Here is an 18637-nt window from a genome sequence, read left to right as displayed (position 1 = left end):
CAGTTATTATGTTCATGAAAATAAATGACAAGACATTTAGAATTGAAGTTCATTAAAATAAACCAATTAAGTGGAAGTCCTAGAACTAAAAAGTGCAATAATTGAAATTAATAACTCAATAGATGGGTTTAGTATATTGAACCTAGCAGAAGAGAGGATTTGAGAGGTCAATAGAAAATATCCAGGCTGGAGCATGGTGAGTAAAGAAGATGGACAGTTTAGAAAAGAACATAAAAAACATACGGACAGAATAAAAAACTCTAATACACATTTAGAGTCTCAAAGGAGTGGGGAGAGAACAGGGAAGAGCACTATTTGAAGAGATGACAGCCAAGAATGTTCCAAAACTGATGAAAGACATCAACTCACAGATTCAATGAGTGGTATAAAATACCAAGCAGGGGGAAAAAGAAAGTACAAAGAAAACCCACACGTAGAAACATCATAAAAAATTTGAAAACCTGAGAGAAAGAGAAAAATTTTAAAGCAGTCTTTCTCAAATGAAAGAAAAAAGAAAGGGAGGAAGGAAGGAAGGAAGGAAGGAAGGAAGGAAGGAAGGAAGGAAGGAAGGGAAGAAAGAAAAGATTACATTTCAAATAGCAACAATAAGACAGTTGACTTCTCAACAAAAAATGATGGAAACCAAAACTGAAAGAAAGTAACTGCCAACCTGGAATTTGATACCTAACAGAAATACCCTAGAAAAGCGATTACAAAATAAAAACATTTACAACAAATAAACAAATATGAGAGAATTCTTTGCCAAAAGTTCCACAACAAAAGAATTATTAAACAGAATTCTTCTGGCAATAGGAAAAGGATCCCATGTATAACAATCACTTTGCTATACACCAGGAACTAACACAACATTGTAAATCAACTATACTTCAATTAAAAAAAAAAATAGGAAAAGGATCCCAAAGAGAAACAGAGAAATAAAGCAAAGAATGAAGAGCAACAGAGAGGGCAAATGTAGGTTAAATTTATTAAAAAAGGCAAAGCTTAGTTCTAAGAGTCTTTAGTTCAAATCTTCTAATTTGCAAAATGGCTAACTAGTATACAAGCAAGAATAACTGGTACTAATGTAAGAAACTGATAAAAATCTGCTACTCTGAGGGATGGTAAACATGATTTTCATTTCCTTAAATATTTTCTAAAAATCTTCCTTGTATATCTGATGCAGATTTGAGTATTATTGGGTGGATTTTTTAACTGCAATATCTAACAGTAAAAATCAAAATACCATCAATTGAAAAGGGGGTGGGCCTGGAAATTCCCCAGTGGTCCAGTGGTTAAAATGGTGCTTTCACTGCCGTGGGCCTGGGTTCAATCCCTGGTCGGGGAACTAAGATCCCACATGCTGAGCAGTGTGGCCAAAAAAAAAAAAAAAAAGAAAGAAAGAAAAGGGGTTGGGCTTCTTACAAGTGCATGTGAATCAATAATTATCTTGAAATAAAAGGTTTGATTAAAAACAGACATGAGGATGCCCAAATTTGCCAAGAATCCCTGTGCCCCAAATGCAGTGCAGAAGCCACAGAGCTGCTAGACTTGAGGGGACCTCACAATAGACTGGAACGGGGGACACCTCTGTGGGGACCAGTGTGGACAGAGGATTAAGGCAAGAATGGTTTTCCAGGAACTAGAGGTCAGATGGAGATGGATACCAGATCCCCAGAAATAACGGAAATAGAATTTCTCATCATGCATGATATTTGAATATCAATTTAAATACTGTTTCAGGGAGCGTAAGGCCCTTCCCTCTTCCCCATGAGAGCCATTCATGAATCCCCGGTTAAGGGCTCAGCTCTACAGAAAATCCTTTTTGTCTGGTTTTTCTTTCCATTTTTCTTCATCTTCCTCTCTTCCATTTCTCAATGAAGTATCATTTATTTAGGGCCTGAAAAGGAACCTTGGCAACAACAACAGCTCTGTTTTTTTGAAAGCATCTTCCATGTGTCAGGGCATTTTATGTATTAATGCTTCTAATAATTCTAGCAGGTAGGTATTAATATTTGCTATTTTTAGATGAGGGAACTGAGGCCCCAAAAGGTTGTTATCTTAAGTTACACAGCTTGTAAGATCAATGCAAGACTCAAATCATGGCTGACTGGCTCTAGAGCAGTGGTTCTCAAACACTGCGTGCATTAGAATCACCTGGGGACTTTAAAAAGGTCTCCATGCCTGAGCTGCACCCATCTGCCAATTTAGTCAAAATCCCCGGAGACGGTCCCTGTATGTGAGTATTTTTTTAACTCCCCGGCTTGATTCTGATACGCAGCGAGAGACCTGCTGCTCAGAGATGGTGTCCAAAAGCCTCTGTATCTGTTGTAGCCCCTGCCTAGGAAACAAGCCTGCATGGGGTCTGTGATCCCCAGATTCAGCACCAGAAGTCACCCCAAATACTTATCACTAGACACGGAGGCAGGAGCGAACAGGTGCTCCTCTTTTCGTTTCATTCAGGTACCTAGCTGGCGATGGCTCCCCATCCCACCTCATCCGAACTTTCTCTAGTTTCTCTATAACTGCTGGCGCTTCAGGCCAAAAAGCTCTCCTCCTCATGAACAAGCCCGTGTCTGGCCACCGCTCCGGCTTTGGAGTAGTCGGGAGAGGGCCCTGGTGCACCTGGGCAGGCTGTGTCCTCCAGCTGGTGGCTGCCTGAAGGACGCTCTCCAACACTCAGTTAGATGCTTCAATACTAACTGATTTATGCCTGGCAGGGAGAGAGGAGAACTGGCCAGACAGTCCTGATCTGATGAAGGCTAAGTGAATGCCCGTGAAGGTGGTTCTCCCCAGGGCTCGGTGAACTGACCCCCTCCGCCAGGTACACTCTCCTAGGCTTGTCACAACCTGGGTCCGAAAATCCAAACGGTGTGCCTTTGTCAAGGCCAGAGAGCCATCACGATGAGGGCCTGTCTCTGGATGATTCCTTGGCAGCCACAGATCAAGAATTACGAGGGTTAGGTGATGGGGCGTGATGGCTAAAGGCAGGCGATGGGAGTGCAGCTAGACCCAGGTTCAAATCCTGCCTCTGTCACTCACCAGCTGTGCGGCTTAGAAGTTTCCTGACCTTTTGAAGTTTCAGTTTCCTCCTTATAAAGTGGAAGTACGTATAGCATCTTCCCTATGGGAATTTTGGAAGAATCCAATAATATCATCCATAGAAAGCACTTAGGACAGTGCCTAGCCAAGGTGTCCAGTGAATGTCGATTACCACTTTTACATGTAACCATAGCCAAGTCCTACTATGTGTTAACGCCGGGCTCCAAGGCCGCCCATATTGCTCAGTCGAACTCTAATGAGAAGATGGTTAAGAGTAAGAGCCTTGGGCCTCAGGCCTCAAGATTCTGCAATAAAAGAGGAGAACTGTTACAGAGAGGCCAGGCCAAAAGAGGTCAAAGTAGGTCAATTCGCCACCTAAATGTTGCCGACTTGCAGGGAAGGACAGTTACGCTGAGGCAGATTCACAAGCGCAGCCTGCACGTGCAAGAGCATTTAGGTCCCAGGCATTTCTTATATAACACTCAATTTTCTCACAAGAGATCGTACAGATCGTCTTATACAAAATCCTCATTTTACGATGGAGGACACCGAAGCCCAGAGGTCAGGGAGGTGGCCCCAGGTTTCACACGGGTGAGCGGCAGCCCGGGAGTAGAACCCGGGCTTCCTCAGCTCAGAGTCAACGTTCTTTCTGTGACACCAACCTGTCCTTTGTAAACTACGTGAACAACAGATTACAACTGCTCGTGCTAAGCGTTTCTGTCCATTCCCACCCCTGGAATATATTGCCTCTGTACCAAGACGAAAAGAACAATCTAATTATGTATTTAGAAAATTTGGAACTCAGAATCTAGAGGTCAAATCCTGGACAAGGCTCTGCTCCTAACCAACTAGGGAATTATTAGGCTCTTCTGAGATCCTCTATCCTTTGGAGGGTGGCACACTTCTTCTGTAAAGTAAATATTTAGGCTTTCCTGGCTAGACGGACGGTCTCTGCTGCAACTACAGCAGCGCCTCTGTACTCAGCTCTGCTGTGGCAGCACCAAGACAGCCAGAGACAAGACAAGGCATTAACGTGGCTGTATTCCAATTAAGCTTCCTTTCTGGGCACTTGAACCTCATAATTTTCAAGTGTCATGCAATATTATTCTTCTTTGGGATTTTTTCAACCATTTAAACATGTTTGCAGACAGTACAAAAAGTATTAGGCCTTGATTTGGCCCTTAGGCTATAGTTCCCTGAGCTCTGCTCTAGGAAATGAGCTCAAGAATATCTGCTCCACTTACTTCACTTTGAAATGTTTTACCAGTAAATATGTTAATTGCATAGGGAAGAATACCTGGTTTGACTATAGTTTGAAAAACTAGTGATCTAGAGAGTTTAGTTATACACATGTAATTAATGCAAACCAAGACTTTAGTTGTATATAAGTAATGTTATGTAGATGAAAAATGAACGTAGTTCTAGATTGCTTTAAGAGAAAAACAGTATCCAGGTCACAAGAAGAAATCATCCCAATATAATCTCCAACTCCTGTGGTTCAGAACATGTGTATTTCTGAGAGCCAGCTTTAAGGAGACTATTAACAAATCTAGTGGTACCCCCTGGAGGGGGAATTAAGATGCTGAGAGGTAAAACTATGTCTGAATGAGGAGGAAAGGTTGAGACTTATCCAGAGAGCAGAAATAGAGCTAATGGGTCAAAAGAAGACAGACATCAGTTCAACAGACAAACTTCCTGGAGCTGGAACTGGCCAACAGTATCATGAGTATCAGAATATTCCCATCACTGGGAACATTCAAGTAGAAGCTGGCTGACCACCTATCAAGGATGCAGTATATTGTGCAACACTGCCTAGAAGACATTGCCTAGCAGTATGCTGTGCTACATCTGCCTGGAAGGAGAATGGCCTTCCCCAGCCTCCTTCCAGACAATCCCCAGAGTCAAGCCTTTCCTAGCTCTGAGTCTGGAGGCTGAGCAGACATTCTCACCCCCTGCCCCATTACCCTGTGCTTGGAAACCCATTTCTACTGACATGAACTGACTTTGGGTGCTTGAGTGAAAAGACCGAGTGTCTTACCCTTCTCGTTCATCATCCGTGTTGTAATACACCTGTGGAACAAAACAACAGGCTTACTGTAGTTTGGACACAAGAAATGGAAATATATTACATGATGCACAGACTTTCCTAAGGCATTACACTGTCTCAAAAAAGACAAAAGACAAATCTGTTTAATGATGCTGCACATGTGTGTCTGAGGAAATACAAATTTAACCTCTTCACAGTCTCCCTAGGGTTACTTCTTAGATTTTAATGAACTAAAATTGGAAATCAGTTTACCTATAGCCCTAAGCCAAATCTTGCTTTTGGCATTAAGGAAATATTTTAGCAAGATCTAAAAATCATTGTTTACGAAGGCCTTGGAGCAGGGCCTGTGAGTAACCAATCCCATCCAGTCCACAGGAGAGCTGACTCCAGACAGAGTGCTTTGGAGAAGAGTGCAGAACAGGAAGTCCCCACGGCAGTAACCCCAGGCCTCTGTTTTTTCCCCAAAGGGACCTGGGTTACCCTGGCATCCCGCGACCACAAAAATCTAGGCGTTAACTACCCTCAGGCCAGGAAAGGTCATTTAGCTCTAGGAGGTGCTCTGGCCAGAAGAAAAAGAGACTTCTTTTGGTGGCCAGCATGGCAGCAGGCAGAATCAGATTTAAAGACATTATGAAGCATCCTTATTTTATGCAACTCCGGAAATCCAGAGGGTATCCGCTATGTATGTTAAGTCCTCTTCATCCAATTATTTATGACAATTAATTGTGGGCCTTTTGTGAGCTTTAACTATGTGCTGCAGGACCATTTCCATTTGGGTGAAGGATGAAACTCAAGTTAGTATCCAACATTCACACATTAACTTCAAAGTCACCTCTGGTTCTAATCCATTTCTTCACTGTCCCTGCTGCAGCCACCTGGGAGAGAAACAGCTGTGTCTAGACTGACACTCTCCGTGGAAACTTTCTCAAAGGCTTGTGGCCGTTCCTGGGATGCTGCCAAACCCAAACTTAGTTATATAACAAAGCTGGTTACCTGGAACTCTTTGGGAATGAGTCATTCTAGACATTAGCTCGGATTTCCACAGGGAACTTTTTCCTCTTAAACTTTTTAATGTCTATGGTTGTATTGTATACTTTGTTTCTTCTTAAACTGAGAACAATGAAGGTAACACGTTTCCTCCCCAGACCCCACGTTTCAGTGTGGCATCAGAGCACTGGCATGTGCTAGTAATGGGACTGTCTATTTAGATGCATATAGAGTGACCCACATAAGCAAGGGAGCCTGAGCCATAGCACTGGACACACAACTGGATTTGGAGGAAAAGTTCCTGATGCTGGCTTGTCTTTTGCTGGTTTCTTTAAACGTGGCATAATACATCCACCCTGCTGCACCACCCTGGTAGGGTAATGGACAGCTCTCTGCAAAGGTGACTGGTGACCCAAAGCTGGAAGCAGCCTTCTCTTAAGTGTCCTCCTGGCCTCCTGAGCAGCCTCTGCTGCACCGTCCCTGTCACCTCCTTGCACTGTCATTTCTCCTCCTCTCATGTAATGACCCACTGTTTCTTCTTGGTTGGCTGTAGGGCTTATTGCATGAATTTAATTCTTAGACAGTGTTTCTCAAACTTTAGAGTGCATAAAAACTATCTGGAGAACTTCTCGTAAATGCAAATTCCCAGAGTCCCCCTTCAGAGATTTTAATTTGAAAGGCCTGGAATGGAACTTGGGAACCTGCATTCTTATCAAGAATGCCTATACTTCTCTGGTGGCGCAGTGGCTGAGAGTTCGCCTGCGGATGCAGGGGATATGGGTTTGTGCCCCGGTCCGGGAAGATCCCACATGCCGCGGAGCGGCTGGGCCTGTGAGCCGTGGCCTCTGAGCCTGAGCGTCCGGAGCCTGTGCTCCACAACGGGAGAGGCCACAGCAGTGAAAGGCCCGCGTACCGCAAAAAAAAAAAAAAAAAAAAAAGAATGCCTCTGATCTGGGGGATCGAGGGTTTACAAGCCACAAGTGGGGAGACGGTTCTTGAGGGTGCGAGGGAGGAATGATGTCCTCCCTGTGTTCAGGTGGCTAGAGGAAGGGTCATACCCGCCAAGTACATGTTATCCAGTGGGATAATGCCTCTGCCTCCCACCGTTTCTCCCAAGCTCCCCTTGTCACTTCTTTTTAAAGGCATTCCCGACAGAAGCCACAGTGCGTATCAGGACGTCAGTGCGAGGAGAGGGAGACTGACGATCTCCACAGAGCCTGCACGTTGGGTTCATGCCCTCATGTGAGGTTTTGATAACCGTCTGGTGAATGTATCAACCCACAAGTGAATCAGTGAGATAATGAAGGAGCAGGGGACATGTGGGCTGATAGTGAAAAGCCTGCTCCCCAGGCCACGTGACCAGAGCTGAGGTGCCTTCAGCGTGGCTCGGAGCGCTCACCGACCATGAAAGCTAAACAGCTGCTTGCCCCGCAGTTGTGCAGGGCTGCCGCGTGGCTGATTTTACCAGGCTCACGCCTGCAGTGGGTACCATGGCCCTTCCTCCCCTCCCCGCCCCTGCTCCCTTATGGTAAAACTGGCCCAGCTTTTGATCTGCCACAACTAGCTCTCATTTTGCCTGTCAAAGTCAGCCAAGCCCTGTCCCATGCCCACTTCTCACGCCACGGCGCTGCCCTCTTCCCTCCTGCCTCTGGACCCATCTCCCAAGGCTCGCAGCTTTTCTAAGAAAAGGCAGCCTTTAAAGTTCCAGCCAGCTACACAGTAGGCGCTCCTTTCCTTCGGCCAAGCAAGTTGATCAACCACAGGACGTTCACCCATTGTTCTAGAGCACAGAAGAGTGTGTTCCTTTGTTGCCTGAAGCCCAGGCAGGCTCCCTAACTGAGCCCCTTAACTCTGACTCCAAGGCCACAGGGGAAGCCGGAGGCTCTTCAAGAACAGCCCCAGACAGCGGAACTTAACTTCGCAACGCCCCAGGGGACGCTGACTGGGCTGCTTTGCAAATTGCTGCAACCAACCCACGGTAAAGGCTACACTTTCCTTCTGATTCAGCCACAGGCTAGGAGCCCAGCTCAGGACACGGAGGGAGCAAGTGAGGCCAGAGGACTGACAGTCACGAGCAGTCAGATTTGGTCACTTTTCCTCTTAGGATTCGTTTACAGCTTTGTGTATTTCAGAGAAATCTTGCCAAGAGAACAGGTCAGGCTGTCAGTTTTGACACCGGGCTGAAGCCAGAATCACACCAGTAAATAATAAGAGCAATTTAACTCAGTTTCCCCCTCTCTCCTGGAAGGTGTGGACACCTAGCTTCAAAAAATCCCATGTATTTACGAAGACTGTAAATACACAAATCACCATCATGTTCTTGGGAATTAAAAAATAATAAAAATAGGTGCTGGCCCTCATAGCTTAATAAATCATAATATTCTTCCTTTCTTCTTTGTGTCCTTTTCCTATCAAACAAGCAAGACAAGATGGGAATGCTACATTTTAGTGGAATGCACTCTAAGAAAAAACTATGGGTATTTTATTGCCATGTTGTGTCAAAAACAGCAACTTTTAAAAAAAGCCCTGGTGTACAACTGCTTTGTCTCATACACAAAATATTCTCCAGAAAGAGAAAGTTAAGCTGATAATGATTTCTGCTCCTAGACTAAGGTCAATTCTAATGAGTGTGTGAACACTTAGAATGGAAGAAAAACTGGAATGTGTCATTATGCACCTGTTTCTCAACAGACCTTTCCTCAGAGGACTCTGAGTTTAAAAGAAAACTAATCAATACAAGAGTCACTAAACCCAACTGGTTTGGTGAAAGACAATTCTGGCTAACACTGGGGAAGTAATTATCTCACACAATTTTAATTCATAACATAAAAAAAATAATACTAAAGACATTACAAAAAGTCATCCATCTCCTAGCCCTACTCATCAAGTATTACAATTTGTCTTGTTCGAATTCAGGTATATATTTGGAATCACAGTATAGATACAAATGGCTATTGTACTTTTTTCCCCTCTGAACATTATCATAATGAGTTCCTATGTTGCTACATAGTTTTCATAAATATAATTTTAGTGGCTGCATAACATTTCATCAACTTGAGCTACCATAATGAGTTAATTATTGGATCTTTATATAATATTATTTCTATAATTTCACTTATAGATATACCTAGAAGACAGGAACTTTTTTTAAAAGGCTTGTCTACAATCTCATTTTTCTCTTGGTGTGAAATTATTTACCTATTCAATGGAAACTGTTAATTTACTAAGGGAAAAATTGTTGATAGAGTTTTATTTAATCAAAGAATTTTTCCTCTTGGGCAACTTTCTAAAGTTATGGGTGCAGTTCAATTTCCCACCATTAGATGGAGCTTCATCGCATCAGGTGGATCCCACATGACAAAACTAACAAAACAAAACTTTTCTTACAGGTTATCAGCCTTCTTACTTTCTTCCTCTTTCATTGCTTTGTCAACACTTCGAGATTATCAGCTCACTCTCACCTTCCCCTTAGTAAGTTGGTTTCCTCTCCTGAGACATTCCTTTCTATAAAATTCCATTTTCTGTAGGGAAGAGCTGACTTTTTGTTCAATTCATGGGTTTTATTTTTAAGATCAATAGTGCCTGAAGTGATGCTGTCTTAAGGCTCTACCAGCCCAGTGAATGGATGGCAGGCAGATGTTAGCAGGGAGGCCATACCTGTCCTGTCCTCTGCAGGTTTGCAAAGTGAACATCGGGTATGAAGAGGACGGGCTGGGAGTGCAGATCAGGCATTGTCTTGAAGTAGGTGATGTCGCTCTTCTTCTGTAACGGTATCGCCGCCAACTTCCCATCAGAGGCTGGACACAATCACAAAACCCATAAGTGAGAAGGCTGTGAATGACTAAACTCTCACCTGTAAGATCTGATCTTAGCTAAAGTTCATGACTGTCTCCTATGAAGATTCCCAAACACCACAGATGTGAACACACTTTAAAAGCTTCCCCTCTCCCATCACCAAACCAGCAGAAAGAGAGTGGACTTGGCGTGAGCAGTCCTGAGGGGGAGCTCCGGTCCCCTCTTGCCCTCCTGTCCCTCTCTGTGCCCTAGATTCCTTGTCTGGAGAAGGAGGATGTTGGTCTCCTTGACATTAGAAAAATCCCTCCTAGTTCTAACATTGTGATCATGTGATTCTATTTACGTTTAACAGGGACAGTTCGCCCCTTCTCCACTGCTAGGGAAAAGCAAGCCATCCCTTGCATGTCCATATTTTACCCGCAACCCACTTCTTTTCACCCATTCCCCAGTGGACCTGGCCCAGACAAAGCCTACCCCTTTGCAGCCACACTCACAGTTGTTGCACTGGGTTTGGGAGGCCTGGCCTTTCCCCTTCTTCCTGTTCTGCTTCCTCTCTTCGTCTCGGATTTTTCTTTCTGCTCCCTGACAGGGAAAAACACATGCAGACAATGCTAGGCATGTTACCAGAGCAACTGTCTGTACACAAGCCACAGGGATAAGAAACAAAATGTGGGGAGGTGAGCCAGGCAGCCCCGTTTCCGTCCTCTGGCGAGGTCAGGCCTCCACTCTGAAGGCTGAGACTGCTCCTTCGTTTACAGTACCTTGTTGACCTCCAAGCGATCCCACTCTTCCCAGAGTTCCCCCTGTTCCCTATCACAGTGAAGCCGGTTAAGTAATTTTACTGATCATAATAAAATGTTGTAGGATGAAGCATCAGCTCGTTAACATCATTCCTGGTAATTCCTATAATTCCCTATAAAATTTTTCCTTTGCTCGTTGGTACGGAACTATAAAAAGTCATTGCAGTAGAGGAAATAAGGGAGGGCATAAGTAAACTACAGAGGCTTTAAGATCATTTTGTACATACAAGTATGATTTGGGGTTTTGTCTTAATATGTTCATATGCTCTTAGAGATGGTGCTCATTTGACCGAATAGAAGAGGCTGGTCTATTTGCTTCCTTTTTGCTCCTCTGTTCCTTGTATTTTGACTTTTTCATTGGCTTCTCTTGCCAAATCCATCTGACTTAACCAGTTGACCGTCACCTTATGTCTCTTGCCTTCTTGGCCGTCCATGATTCTCTGAATATCTTCTCTTTCTGGTCAGCTTTGCTAACTCGTTTTCCTCTTCTCACTCCCCAAATAGACATTCCAACACAGTTTCCTTTTCTTTTCTCTCTTTCCATTCTTACGACAGAAGAATTCATCTACACCCATATTTCCATGATGCTCTAGACAGGTGACATCCAGATATATACTCCCAGCCTAGACTCCTCCCCTAGATTTCAGATCTGCATTTACTGGTCCTGCCCTTTGTGGATTTAAGGGATAGTAAAGTAAGGACTGGCCAGCAACCTCTACCCCTAGAAACTGCCCCCAAGTTATCACACACTAAAGAGATAGATTTGAGAGTATACAACTTACTCTTTCTGTTAAACACACACACAAATTGATTAAAAAGCAAAGGACGAGGATACTTCCCTGGTGGCGTAGTGGTTAAGAATCCGCCTGCCAATGGAGGGGACACAGGTTCAAGCCCTGGTCAGGGAAGATCCCACATGCCGCGGAACAAATAAGCCCATGCGCCACAACTACTGAGCCTGCGCTCTAGAGCCCGCGAGCCACAACTACTGAGCCCGCGCGCCTACAGCTTCTGCTCCGCAACAAGAGAAGCCACCACAATGAGAAGCCCACACACCGCAATGAAGAGTAGCCCCCACTTGCCGCAACTAGAGAAAGCCCACGTGCAGCACTGAAGGCCCAATGCAGCCAAATATATAAATTTATTTTAAAAAGAGGCAAAGGACAAATTGGTGAAAATACTTGCAATAAAATATCATATAAAGTGTTAAATCATTAATATATAAATAATGATTCAAATGAAAAAAACAACTAACATACCAATAAAGAAATAGACAAGAGCCATGAAATAGGCAATTCACAGAAAAGGACACACAAATGGTTTGAATTAAAACATTGAAATATAGAGTTTGCTTATCAAATTGGCTTTTTAAAAAAAAGTTGATTCCCAATTCTGGCCAAAGTAAGGCCATGACACAACAGGGATGTATGGTCAATCAAGGTATCCATCATGGCTTTAGAGCTAATTCTTGAAGAATGAGTGATTACAGCTAATCCTGATGGGGCACTGCCTCTGTGGCAGGTGAGTTCTAAGAGCTTTACACAGGTAAGATTTGGATAGTTATAATAGTTTAATCAGATATTTTAAATACGCATTTTTATGCCCCAAAACTTCTTACTACCAAAAGGGAGTAATTATTTCACAGTGCTTCAAGTTTTGAATTGTCACTGAGGTTTATAAACCATAGAAATTCATAGAAAGAAGGAGAAAAAAAATATAGAAATATTTCCTTTGCAAGTCTCTTCAACATATACTAAGGTTTTGTAGAGTTTTTTGTCTAGATAACGTATAATATTTTCAGAAAATAAAGTGTTAAATGCACAAACATGACTTTGTTCAAATGGGTGTGAAATATAAGCAAAAGGCCCCTATTCATTTTTATTGTGTCCAAGTAAGACATTTTTCTCTGTATTTGAAAGACTGTACAATATGGTATTTAATGTAAGTAGAAATATGGAAATTCATCTATATAAACTACAACTCACCAAAGACACACTCCAAGGTTTGTCAAGCAATTTTATTTTTAAATTGGTGTTTTATTTTGTACAACTGCTATGAGAAAAAGGTCTGAAATTAATCTGTTTCAGGATTTATATATGTTCAATGTCAATTACTAGGAAATAAGATCACCTGCTCATTATTTTACAGGTATTCTTTGATATGCCAAATCCAAAGGATTAACATAAAACATAGAGTAGCTCTCCACAGAGCCTAGCCCTAGTACCACATCTACGTAAGAAATTCCTGCCCAGAAGGCTCAGATATCAGCACACCAAAACAATTCTGATAGTATCCAAACTTCGAGAGCCACAGTTCTCATATCTAAAATAAAGCTTTGACTTCACAATGACCCAGGGCAGCTTTGATACATTCAATTAACATAGAGAAAGCATCCTTGAACATGACCTTCCAAGAATTCCTTTCCTTCCTTTGATTATTTGTGACCCAAAGCTTCTAGAAAATAATCTTTTCACTCTCACTAAAGCACAAAAAAGTCTAGTTCTTCCAGAATAGTACATTTTCTGCAAACACCAAATTTATCATTTGAAAATAAATTCCTCAACTTATATGTTCACTATGGAGTGTTAAATTTGAAAAAAAAATACACCTGAGGATTTCCTGATTATATTGTGATCACTTTTGCCACCTTTTGAGAGGGGATGGCTATCTTTATTTTTTTATTTGGCACTTAAATTGTTTCTCTTAAATTTATTTTAAGAATGTGGACTTCAATAAAATGGATAACCTAGAAGAAATGGACAAATTCTTAGAAAGCACAACCTTCCAAGACTAAACCAGGAAGAAACAAAATATGAACAGACCAATCACAAGCACTGAAATTGAAACTGTGATTAAAAATCTTCCAACAAACAAAAGCCCAGGACCAGATGGCTTCACAGGCGAATTCTATTAAACATTTAGAGAAGAGTTAACACTTATCCTTCTCAAACTCTTCTAAAATATAGCAGAGGGAGGAACACTCCCAAACTCATTCTACAAGGCCACCATCACCCTGATACCAAAACCAGACAAAGATGTCACAAAGAAAGAAAACTACAGGCAAGTAACACTGATGAACATAGATGCAAAAATCCTCAACAAAATACTAGCAAACAGAATCCAACAACACATTAAAAGGATCATACACTATGATCAAGTGGGGTTTATTCCAGGAGTGCAAGGATTCTTCAAAATACACAAATCAATCAACGTGATACACCATATTAACAAATTGAAGGAGAAAAACCATATGATCACCTCAATAGATGCAGAGAAAGCTTTCAACAAAATCCAACACCGATTTATGATAAAAACCCTGCAGAAAGTAGGTATAGAGGGAACTTTCCTCAACATAATAAAGGCCATATATGACAAACCCACAGCCAACATCATCCTCAATGGTGAAAAACTGAAACCATTTCCACTAAGATCAGGAACAAGACAAGGTTGCCCACTCTCATCACTCTTATTCAACATAGTTTTGGAAGTGTTAGCCACAGTAATCAGAGAAGAAAAAGAAATAAAAGGAATCCAAATTGGAAAAGAAGAAGTAAAGCTGTCACTGTTTGCAGATGACATGATACTATACAGAGAGAATCCTAAAGATGCTACCAGAAAACTACTAGAGCTAATCAATGAATTTGGTAAAGTATCAGGATACAAAATTAATGCACAGAAATCTCTGGCATTCCTACACACTAATGATGAAAAATCTGAAAGTGAAATTAAGAAAACACTTCTATTTACCACTGCAACAAAAAGAATAAAATATCTAGGAATAAACCTACCTAAGGAGACAAAAGACCTATATGCAGAAAATTATAAGACACTGATGAAAGAAATTGAAGATGATACAAATAGATGGAGAGATATACCATGTTCTTGGATTGGAAGAATCAACATTGTGAAAATGACTCTACTACCCAAAGCAATCTACACATTCAATGCAATCCCTATCAAACTACCAATGGCATTTTCCACAGAACTAGAACAAAAAATTTCACAATTTGTATGGAAACACAAAAGACCCCGAATAGCCAAAGCATTCTTGAGAAAGAAAAACGGAGCTGGAGGAATCAGGTTCCCCGACTTCAGACTATACTACAAAGCTACAGCAATCAAGACAGTATGGTACTGGCACAAAAACAGAAATATAGACCAATGGAACAGGATAGAAAGCCCAGAGATAAACCCACGCACATATGGTCACGTTATTTTTGAAAAAGGAGGCAAGAATATACAGTGGAGAAAAGACAGCCTCTTCAATAAGTGCTGCTTGGAAAACTGGACAGCTACATGTAAAAGAATGAAATTAGAATACTCCCTAACACCATACACAAAAATAAACTCAAAATGGATTAAAGACTTAAATGTAAGGCCAGACACCATCAAACTCTTAGAGGAAAACATAGGCAGAACACTCTATGACATAAATCACAGCAAGATCCTTTTGGACCCACCTGCTAGAGAAATGGAAATAAAAACAAAAATAAACAAATGGGACCTAATGAAACTTAAAAGCTTTTGCACAGCAAGGAAAACCATAAACAAGATGAAAAGACAACCCTCAGAATGGGAGAAAATATTTGCAAATGAAACAACTGACAAAGGATTAATCTCCAAAACAGAGAAGCAACTCATGCAGCTCAACATCAAAAAAAACAAACAACCTAATCCAAAAATGGGCAGAAGACCTAAATAGATATTTCTCCAAAGAAGATATACAGATTGCCAACAAACACATGAATGAATGCTCAACATCATTAATCATTAGAGAAATGCAAATCAAAACTACAATGAGATATCATCTCACACCAGTCAGAATGGCCATCATCAAAAAATCTACAAACAGTAAATACTGGAGAGGGTGTGGAGAAAAGGGAACCCTCTTGCACTGTCGGTGGGAATGTAAATTGATACAGCCACTATGGAGAACAGTACAGAGGTTCCTTAAAAAACTACAAATAGAACTACCATACGACACAGCAATCCCACTACTGGGCATATACCCTGAGAAAACCATAATTCAAAAAGAGTCATGTACCAAAATATTCATTGCAGCTCTATTTACAATAGCCAGGACATGGAAGCAACCTAAGTGTCCATCAACAGATGAATGGATAAAGAAGATGTGGCACATATATACAATGGAATATTACTCAGCCATAAAAAGGAATGAAACTGAGTTATTTGTAGTGAGGTGGATGGACCTAGAGAGTGTCATACAGAGTGAAGTAAGTCAGAAAGAGAAAAACAAATACCATATGCTAACACATATATATGGAATCTAAAAAAAAAAAAAAGGTCAGAAGAACCTAAGGGCAAGACGGGAATAAAGATGCAGACCTACTAGAGAATGCACTTGAGGATACGGGGAGGGGGAAGGGTAAGCTGGGACAAAGTGAGAGAGTGGCATGGACATATATACACTACCAAATGTAAAGTAGATAGCTAGTGGGAAGCAGCCGCATAGTACAGGGAGATCAGCTAGGTGGTTTGTGACCACCTAGAGGGGTGGGAGAGGGAGGGTGGGAGGGAGGGAGATGCAAGAGGGAAGAGATATGCGTACATATGTATATGTATAACTGATTCACTTTGTTATAAAGCAGAAACTAACACACTATTGTAAAGCAATTATACTCCAATAAAGATGTTAATAATAAATAAATAAATAAATAAATAAAATAAAAATAAGAGATAACTGAGGTGACCACCTAGAGGGGTGGGACAGGGAGGGTGGGAGGGAGGCGCAAGAGGGAGGAGATATGGGGATGTATGTATATGTATAGCTGATTCACTTTGTTATAAAGCAGAAACTAACACACCACTGTAAAGCAATTATACTGCAATAAAGGTGTTTAAAAAAAAAAAAAAGAATGTGGCCGTAAACTATTTAAGTTGGCTAAGAAGGTAGTTTGGAGGGATATCTTTAGCTTTTCATAATCTCCAACAGTCATTGTCTCCAAGATCATTCCAAACAAGAATTAATAAAGAGAAAAAAATTCTTAAGGGAATGTGGCTTTATTCTCAAGTTTTGAACAATATATAGTCACTGTCTTCAGCAATATAATTCTTGTCTTTCAAAAGATAATGGAAGTAATTAAATACGGATATAAAGATGTAGACATAAGTATTGATATAGGCACAGCCATATAGCAGATCCTGAATTTTTAAATTCATAAACATGTATTTCAATAGAAGTATCATAATATCAAAAAAAGGTAGAGAAGGACTTTATCTTCATCTGCAATCTCACAGGTGCATTAATTAGAAATCAAGCTGGGGAACTAAAAATAGTGCAGAATACCATCTGTTTAAAACTCTAGACTGTGACTGGGAAATTTACAGTTTTAAATAGAATAGCTCTTAATTCTTTTGCTTTAGAGGATAATTCAAATTAATCATTTGCATTTACAAACCCATTTGAAAAGTGCAAGAATTAAACTTTTTAATTTCCCAGGAGTGAGATTTTGCCTGGATTTTTAAATCAGAGCTACAAATATGATAACAAATTATAGCAAAAAAATTTTGTTTCCAGCTTATCAGAAAAATTAATAGCAGTTAAAGTTAATACACCCTGCTTGTCCCATGAGATTTCTTCCTTGTGAGTTCCCTAACACTCAACATTGGGAAACGTAAACTAAAAACTACCCACTAGAAACTCTTTACATCACTAGTTTCTTAAGAGTCCCTCTCATTCTAGGGCACAGGTGAACAACAATACAACTCTCTATGTATTCTGCATTTTTGCTTTGTTTTGATTTTTAGTATTTATGACCTCAACACTTGAAAAAAAATAATTATATGAGTATCCCTTAAGCCCTCTCTTTCCTACTTTCAATTCCAACTATGACATGAAGGTAAATGGATTGCCCAGGGCCTCCATTCAATCCTTCCCTCCCTTTCTCCTTGATCCTAATCTTTCTCGTCCCTTCCAAGAAGGAGATTCACTGAGGGGAATTCTACCATCTCCCTTGAAACTTCTGGAATAAAATAAGGAATTCAAATTGTATAAACGTTCTCCCACATGTAGTTTAAAAATTCCACGTTGTACGTCATTTGAAAATGCTTTCTTAATGTTTAATATGCTGAATTAAAGATATAAGGGAAAAAAAAAAGAAAAAAAAAAGATATAAGGAGTAGGAGTTTGGAATCAGATGTGGATTTGCATCCAGCTCCTCTGCTTTTTCACCGTGTGACTCTGGCGAGTTACTTGTGCTCGCTGGCAGGTTTCTCTTCTACACAACAACCGTGTCTTACTGACTTAACTGTGTCTCCTCTGTATTGTGGGGGCTGCCTAACTGTCCCCGAGAGAGCTGTGCTGCTCTGACGAGTAGCACTAACTGAAGTCATTATGACCTGAAAGGCTATCGAGATTTTAGAGACACTGCTATGCCACATGTCCCTAAACTCAGTGCAGTTCTAGTTAATGTGTTTCCTTCTCTTTTCTCATGACCATCTCTGCCTCTGTTCACAGAGGCCCACTTCTTCCTACTCTCTATCTCTGCTAAACTACAACTCGGACATTTTAATGGCGTGGTAGATCTTTGATCTACATCTGACTGTAGCACCTTTAAGAGTGCTGGCAATTCTGAATTAGCCACTAACCTCTTTTTCCCCTTCCTCTCCTCTCCCCGGGACCTATCTGAACTCACCCTTTTACGTCCAGTTAACACCTATAAGCAGTTGCCAGCTTATTCTATTTTTCATATTCTCTCCCCACCCTACCCAATTTTTAAATAATTGTACTATGTCTACACTGTCAGAACATATCACATTGCCATTACTGTCTTTCCCATCATTTAGAATTAGATCCAAGGTAAGTATACACATAATGCTCACCATCAGTCCTTTTATCAATGTCTTTACAGTCATACTGGTGTCTAAAGCTTGTTCTTTAATAGATTCCTCAAGAAGAAATATTCCCTGGATTTTTTGATTGCTTGTTTGTTCGTTGGTGGTTTTATTT

At 41.0% G+C, this 18637-nt stretch overlaps 1 protein-coding gene across 4 annotated transcripts in view; it reads right to left on the bottom strand.

Annotated features, from left to right (window-relative positions):
- Positions 1–18637, bottom strand: part of GRHL2 (grainyhead like transcription factor 2) — a 165776-nt gene that overhangs the window by 21214 nt on the left and 125925 nt on the right. For all 4 annotated transcript variants that reach the window (XM_019925041.3, XM_033843184.2, XM_033843185.2 and 1 more), the window contains 3 exons: positions 10363–10450; positions 9731–9870; positions 5078–5109 (listed from right to left, as the gene is read on the bottom strand). In XM_019925041.3, coding sequence (XP_019780600.3) covers positions 5078–5109; positions 9731–9870; positions 10363–10450 — 260 coding nt within the window. The remainder of the gene's footprint in view (positions 1–5077; positions 5110–9730; positions 9871–10362; positions 10451–18637) is intronic.

This window comes from Tursiops truncatus, chromosome 17 (assembly GCF_011762595.2).
Source record: "Tursiops truncatus isolate mTurTru1 chromosome 17, mTurTru1.mat.Y, whole genome shotgun sequence".
NCBI classification, from domain to species: domain Eukaryota; kingdom Metazoa; phylum Chordata; class Mammalia; order Artiodactyla; family Delphinidae; genus Tursiops; species Tursiops truncatus.
Note: the sequence above shows the minus strand (reverse complement) of the source record. Positions and strands in the feature narration are given on the sequence as shown.